We start from the raw sequence: 8,181 nt of genomic DNA on the forward strand, positions 1-8,181 counted from the left end.
CTGAGTATTTCTACTGGCCCATGCCTTATCATTTACCACTTGAGAAAGTTAAGATGGGAAGTTTTTCACTTATAGGTCAGCAACCCTAAAATGACCTTCATCTTTCTTTCCCTCTTGCATCCTTGTCTCCTATTTCCCTTTGTATTGCACACTCAAACAACCAAGACATTAGTGAAGAGACAGATGTTCAGTAGTTGAGTCAGTTTTATACATGTCTTTAAAAGGTCACCTGTTTGCCCCGGATGTTCAATAGCGTGCCATATTACTTCTACTGGAAAAGCACCTGTGAGCTGGATAGTGGTGGCGCACGCCTTTAATCCCAGCATTTGGGAGGCAGAGGCAGGCAGATCTTTGTGGGTTCAGGGCCAACCTGGTCTACAAGAGCTAGTTCCAGGACAGGTCCCAAAGCTACAGAGAAACCCTGTCTCAAGAAACAAAAACAAAAACAAAACAAAACAAAAAGACAAAAACAAAACAAAGAAAGAAAGAAAAAAGACAAAGCATCTGCTAAGCACATATAATGAGCAGAGAATCTATTTTCTGGCACTGCTTTACCAAGGTTCCCGTATTATCCTGTCTCAGACACCGGGAGTGCTTTCTTACTTTTCTTACCCTTGATGTGAGGGCCCACATGACTACATTCTCATTTGTTTTATTTTCAGTTCAATTTCAGACAACAGACTCTTAATGGAATCAGATTAGAAGGGGAATCATATGAAGATAGAGACTTCATCTAGATGTTTCCCCCAGAATATGGAGACTATAAGAAGCTGAATCTTATCAAACATACTAAAATTTCTGCTGAAGGCTTTCAATGTATTTGTTTCTACTTTGAAGACAGGAAATTTCATTTGCCTCTTCATAGGCCCCAAGGAGAACTCTTGTTATATTCCTCACCCTTGAGGTACTGCAGTATACCAGCAGTGACAACAGTCCCCACATGTCCTCGCAGGAGCTGTTTACATTTGTGCTTTAGTATACGTGGAAAGTACTAAATTTTCTGTAACAAACAGAAATCAAATACCTGCTAAAGAAAATAAAATACCCTAATAAGACTAGGTTCTCCGGTTCCAGATCCTTCCACTTTCACAGTCAGTCTTCCTGCAGCTTACTGCAGTACCAGCAGGATTGCAATCAATGTATGTGAGGTAGTTTGAAACTGTGATTCTCTGTTCTTAACCTTCTATGCTCATACTGCCACTTAGTTTTCTCCTTGCCTGGGAATAAAAGGAACTGTTAATGACATAGAGCTGACAGAACTGCATTGCTGTATCTCAGGGGTGTAGCTTGCCCCTGTGAAGCCTGTCAAGTCATTATAAAGTCATTTCGATAGCCCTGTGTCTCTGAAACAGAATCAATAAAAAGCATATTAGAATCAAGCATGCTAACAAATGATGTGAGATTTTTTTTTAAAAGGCTGGCAGATCACATTAGAAACTTACCTCCTTATTATTTGATTGCACTTTTTTTTTATTCTGATACTCTTTGCAGATCATAGCTTTTAATGGAACCCAACAATGAGACGTGGATGCATGAATTCATCCTCCTTGGCCTGTCAAGTAACTGGGACACTCAAGTCTCTCTCTTTGTTCTGTTCTTGCTGATGTACCTGGCAACAGTGCTGGGGAATTTTCTCATCGTTCTTCTGATCAGACTGGACAGCAGACTCCATACTCCCATGTATTTCTTTCTGACCAACCTGTCGCTTGTGGATGTGTCTTATGCCACAAGCATAGTCCCCCAGTTGCTGGCTCATTTTCTTGCCACACACAAAGCAATTCCGTTTCTGAGCTGTGCGGCACAGTTATTTTTTTCTCTGGGCTTGGGTGGGATTGAGTTTCTTCTGCTGACAGTGATGGCCTATGACCGCTATGTGGCAGTGTGTGACCCTCTGAGGTACTCAGTCATCATGCGTGCGGGGCTGTGCATGAGACTGGTCATCATATCTTGGATCAGTGGCTTCATCAACTCCCTTGTGCATACATCCATCACCTTTCAGTTGCCCACGTGTACCAATAAGCATATTGATCATATAGCCTGTGAAACCCTTGCTGTGGTCAGACTGGCTTGTGTAGATACCTCCTCCAATAAGATTGCAATTATGGTTTCTAGCATTGTCTTGCTTATGGCACCATTCTTCTTGGTTCTTTTGTCCTACATTCAGATCATCTCGACCATCCTAAAGATACAGTCCACAGAAGGAAGGTGGAAAGCCTTTCATACCTGTGCCTCTCACCTTACTATGGTTGTCCTGTGCTATGGCATGGCTATTTTCACCTACATCCAACCCCACTCCAGCCCCTCTGTCCTTCAAGAGAAGTTGATGTCTCTGTTCTATGCTATTTTGACACCCATGTTGAACCCCATGATCTATAGTCTAAGGAATAAAGAGGTGAAGGGGGCATGGCAGAAACTTTTAGGGAAATTTTCTGGGTTCACAGCAAAACTGGCAACTTAATGACTCATGAGCATAGCTGGAGGAAAGAGTTCTTCATCAGCATTTATGCAATTATCAACAGCAGAATCTGGAATGTCCTGTCAACTAGGAAGTAATAGATGGCATAACACGTACCTGTGATGCCGTATAACAGGTTGAGTGTTGTTGTTGAGTTGTGTCCCATTGGGATGCCCAGTGGAGCTATGCAACATTTTATAGAACTTTCTCCTAACTCTGCCTCTACTTCCATGGTATGATAACTAGAAATATTTATTACTTTATTACTTTGTTTAAAGTACTGGTCCAGAGGGGCTAATAAATTTTACAGCAGGTTGTTGTGGTTCCAATTGAGATAAAATTCATGTTCATTTTTGGAGAGGCTCACTTGAACAACTAATAGTTTCTGCAATAACACAGTTTGTACGTAGGCCAACCCCAAGGAGAGCTGTGAAAGATTATTACACTGTCTTTATGCCGAACTCACTTCATGCAGATGCCATGTCTCACTGTAAGAGTTAACAATTTCTTCTAGAGCTGACCATGTACAGAAAAATCTAATAAACATTTCCATAGGGAGTTGCCAAGTATATAAAGTTATTATTGTCCATGTGAACATTTGTGTCTGACACTAATTGGAATCATTCAAATAATTTTGAAGGGATTTGACCACATAGCCAAGGGATTTCAATGTAAGTGTTGAATTCAAATTTGTACAATCTCTGAAAAAATGTACACTCTCTATTTCTGAACCATTGCAATAAAATAATCTCACAAAAGATGAGATAAAATATAAATCATCTGTATGAATATAATCCTATGGATGCCAGGGAATGGAATGTGGTTGTTAAAATGAAAATGTCCCCCATAGACTCATATACTTATGAGTATACCTATGAAAATGCTTAGTCATAAGGATGTTGTACTATTTGTAAAGGATTAAAGTTAAATAATCTTGTCTGAGGAAGTGTGTCCTTAGGGGAAGGTTAGGACTCAAAAGCCAAGCCAGGCTGTAGCAGAATTAAAAAAAGACACAGAGATAGAAACTGGGGTTCAGCCTGAAGACCCGAAAAGTAAAACAGCCAGCCAGACTCTTACCTCTACCTCACACTGGCTCTTACCTCTACCTCAGTCCAAAATGGTTAACCTGCTTCAAGGAATCTCAGAATGAGACTGAGTATGAGAGATGTCTCCTCCCATCTCATAGTCCTTTCTAGTTCTGGGATTAAGGGAATGCAATACTACCACCTGATTTCTCTGGCAAACTAGTATTGCTACTGGGCTTAAAGGTGTGCATCATTGGGGCTCCTGGGTTTAAAGGCATGCGTCATTGCTCCCTCTTCTGCAAGGTTGGCCAGTGTGGCTGTCTTCTTTTCAGATCTGCAGACAAATTTTGTTTAATGGTATATATATATATATATATATATATATATATACATACATATATATATATATATATATATATATATAATTAAAAACAGACTTACTCTTAGAAAGAGGCTGACTCCTGCACCAAAGATGGATTGGGAAATTAAGATAGCTTAGTTGGCTGTGTTAATATTACTTTCAGTCTGAATATTAATCTTTTCTTTCATCTTTCATACTCACAATTGGCCCTCAGTGACTTCATCATTAGAAAAAGTACAAACTGTAAAACAGAAGAAAAACAGCAATTGCACAAAAGGTAGAGATGTAGTCAAATAGCAAGCATGAGATCACAGATTGTCTTCTTCCTTGAAGGAGTCTATGTATTTTTCTTCCCAGAATCACCTTCCTATAACCAATACTTTTCAGTTGCATTTTTCAGCACGTTATGACAGCATCTGAGGCTTTACAAAAATGAAGACCATTTATTCTGAAGCAAATTTTATGTTTAAATTATAACTTTACAATAATATAATCTCGAATCATGATGTGAATAGAAGCTAGATTTCTATTGATGCTGATTCATCTGACATTCATAGATGTCTACAGTGTGTCAGTGGTTCTTGGAAGCATATTCAATCTGGTATAGTCTTTAAAGGAACATCTGGGAAGAGTATGGATGACAGACAATGAACAGCTATAATACCCTAATCAGTTTAGAGTGAGAGTAAGAACATTTAGAGTGATGACAGAAATAGTCACATGAAAAGTCTCAGTTTGAGACTAGAAACATGAGAACCAGTTATCCAAATGACAAGAGACCTGAAGACGGAATAAGTGGTTCAAAATTTCACATATAGTGTAAGCATTTACACCCTAATTAGCTGGAAGCTTAATTGAGGTGCACAGAAGGGTAAGGAGATAGAAAGGGTAAAGTCGCTGGGTAGACATTGTCATATCTGGCAAGGCCTTGGATGCCAAATTGTCTTTTAACTTTTGTCTTAGTTAAAGCTACCATTGTCATGAAACAACATGACTAAAACTAACTTGGGAAGAAAAGAGTTTATTTTTTTCACAGGTTCATAAAACAATTCATCATCAAAAATAGTGAGGACAGGAAGTCAAAGAGGGCAGGAAAAAAGCTCAAATCTTTTTTTTTCGTTTATTTATTTATTTATTTATTAAAAATTTCTGTCTCTTCCCCACCGCCGCCTCCCCTTTCCCTCCCCCTCCCCCAATCAAGTCCCCCTCCCTCGTCAGCCCAAAGAGCAATCAGGGTTCCTTGCCCTGTGGGAAGTCCAAGGACCACCCACCTCCATCCAGGTCTAGTAAGGCGAACATCCAAACTGCCTAGGCTCCCACAAAGCCAATACGTGCTGTAGGATAAAAAACCCATTGCCATTGTTCTTGGGGTCTCAGTAGTCCTCATTGTCCGCTATGTTCAGCAAGACCAGTTTTAACCCAGGCTTTTTCAGACCCAGGACAGCTGGCCTTGGTGAGTTCCCAATAGAACATCCCCATTGTCTCAGTGTGTGGGTGCACCCCTCGCGGTCCTGAGTTCCTTGCTTGTGCTCTCTCTCCTTCTTCTCCTGATTTGGACCTTGAGATTTCAGTCCGGTGCTCCATTGTGGGTCTCTGTTCTGTAGCAGATATTCCACATAAAACATCCCATCTCCTATACTGGAATCCCTATAAGGACCTCATTATTCTGATAGAATGTTCTGATCATGACTGACAGTTGTGTATTAAATTAGAAAACTGAACACCACAAACAAACTTTATATACACTGGTGTAGGAGAGATGTGAGAGAGGAAAACTACTTAAAGGTATATAAATATATATGACTTACTAAGGAGGAAGATTAGGAAGATGTAGTACCTTCCATGCTATGACTGTTTCCTCAGTGTTTGCAACTCATCTTGATTAAACATCCTATGATCTGTTTTTTCCCTTGTTTCGTGTCTTTATCTGATGGCCTTTCTTAATCTTCCTTTGCTAGGAAGTATTAGTCTGTTATAACAAGTTAGTATAGTCTTGTGTTTTATTTGTGAAATTTCTATTTTAACTTTTTCATTCCCTTGGCCTTCTTCAGAATATCTAGTTTTCTCTATATTATTATCCATAAATTAAATTTCTTTCTTTATTTTTTTGAAAATTTCACACATATGCATAATGGGTTTTGGTGAAGCCCACCCCTAGTCCCTCTGCTTCATCACCAACCTAATTTCCCCTTCCAAACTCACATACAATTTTTTAAAAACCCATTGAGTCTACTAAGTGCTGTCTTTTATGTGCATGGGTATAAGACTGTCTACTGGAGCATGAATATCCTTCCAGGGGACCCATCCTGAAGAAAGCTCAGTCTCCTTCCTCAGAAGCCATCAATTGCCAGTAACTTTGCATCTAAGGATTAGACTTGATGAATACTTCCCTTGTCTAGCAGAGCTTTTGGCTGCCTTACTGTTGGTCTGAGAAATATTTTTATGGAAATAGAAAACACCATCCTGAGTGAGGTAAGCCAGACCCAAAAAGAGGAACATAGGATGTACTCACTCATATTTGGTTTCTAGCCATAAATAAAGGACATTGAGCCTATAATTCGGGTTCTTAGAGAAGCTAAATAAGAAGGAGAACCAAAAGAAAATCATATAGGCATCCTCCTGAATATTAACCTTCATCAGGCGATGAAAGGAGACAGAGACAGAGTCCCACAATGGAGCACCAGACTGAAATCTCAAGGTCCAAATCAGGAGAAGAAGGAGAGAGAGCACAAGCAAGGAACTCAGGACCGCGAGGGGTGCACCCACACACTGAGACAATGGGGATGTTCTATCGGGAACTCACCAAGGCCAGCTGGCCTGGGTCTGAAAAAGCCTGGGTTAAAACCGGTCTCGCTGAACATAGCGGACAATGAGGACTACTGAGACCTCAAGAACAATGGCAATGGGTTTTTGATCCTACTGNCTCACCTTACTAGACCTGGATGGAGGTGGGTGGTCCTTGGACTTCCCACAGGGCAGGGAACCCTGATTGCTCTTCGGGTTGATGAGGGAGGGGGACTTGATTGGGGGAGGGGGAGGGGAAAGGGGAGGCGGCGGTGGGGAAGAGACAGAAATCTTTAATAAATAAATAAATAAATAAAATATTAGCCAATAAGAAGCTAGAAAAAAATATTCAACATCTTTGGCCAAAAAGACTTGCAAATTAAACCTCTTTGAAAGTTCATCTTACTCTAGACAGGGGTTCTCAGCCTATTGTTCGTGACACCTTTGGGGCCAAAGACCCTTTCACAGAGGTCATCTAAGACCATTGGAAAACATAGATGTTTACAGTATGATTAAAAACAGTAGCAAACTTACAGTTATAAAGTAGCAATGAAAATATTTTAATAGTTGAAGATCACCACAGCATGAGGTATGAAGGTTCTTCAAAATGGTAGAAATAGAACTACCATGTGATCCAGCTGTACTACTGGTGGCCATGCAAAGAGCTTTCTTCTCCATGGTCTTTGTTGCTTTATTCACAATAACCAGAAAATAGAAATGGTTTAAGTGCCCATACCTGATGAAAGAATAATGAAAATGTGAATAATTCATCTATAAGAACAAATGAAATTATGAAATTTTCAGATATATGGATAGAGTTGGAAGCAATCATTCTGAGTGAGATAACCTAGACACAGGAAGAAAACATTGCATGTTCTCTCTCAGATGTGGATGATGGGTGTGAATCTTGAGATATGTGTGTTTAAATTGGAGTCATGTGGAAATCAGGAAAATAAATTTCTTGGGATGAAATGACAGCTGCTCCTAATTCTTAGGTGCTTGTGAAAGATATTAATAGAAGGTGAGAAAGAATGGTTGGTTTGGTAAGAATATGTGTTATAAATAATAAAGTCAATAAATATAACTGTTTAAAACATTGGGCACTGAAAAGTATTAGAAAATAAAATTTTGTTCAATATCTCTTGGGGTTTATCATCTTTTCAAAATCACAATATATATAAAGATTACAGTTGTTCAAATGAAAATTTTAACAGGACACCCATAATAATTACCTACTTTGTTTCTAGAAATCCTTTGAATTGTAGTCTCTGCTTTGTCTCTGCTTCCTCTCAACACTGGAATTACATTTTCAATAAAATTTCAGTTTCTCCCAGCTGAGCTGCCTGTGTAATTTTGATTCCCCCCGATATACTGAAGTTATAGTGTTATCCTCTTCAGACCCTGTATCTCAAGTTAGATCTAGAAGCTTATTGGATTTGATTTTATTAGTTTTCTCTCAGTAGGACTTTATCAGCTGTCACAATCTTTCTCACAAGAGACATATAGTGTTGGATTTCATTTTTCTTGTCATTTGCAGTTATTATGTTGTCTTTCTC

At 39.3% G+C, this 8,181-nt stretch overlaps 1 protein-coding gene across 1 annotated transcript; it reads left to right on the forward strand.

Moving 5' to 3' along the window:
- Positions 1 to 1,504: 1,504 nt before the first annotated feature.
- On the forward strand, positions 1,505 to 2,458 carry LOC126515069 (olfactory receptor-like protein OLF3). Its single transcript, XM_050164418.1, has one exon. The coding sequence runs from the start codon at positions 1,505 to 1,507 to the stop codon at positions 2,456 to 2,458; it is 954 nt and encodes a 317-aa protein (XP_050020375.1).
- Positions 2,459 to 8,181: the final 5,723 nt, after the last annotated feature.

Source organism: Alexandromys fortis, unplaced genomic scaffold (genome assembly GCF_014885135.2).
Source record: "Alexandromys fortis isolate MF-2015 unplaced genomic scaffold, M_Fortis_MF-2015_v1.1 scaffold_133, whole genome shotgun sequence".
Classification (NCBI taxonomy): Eukaryota; Metazoa; Chordata; class Mammalia; order Rodentia; family Cricetidae; genus Alexandromys; species Alexandromys fortis.

Coding starts and splice junctions, on each gene's coding strand:
- LOC126515069 (XM_050164418.1), top strand. CDS start 1,505: ATGGAACCCAACAATGAGACGTGGATGCATGAATTCATCCTCCTTGGC.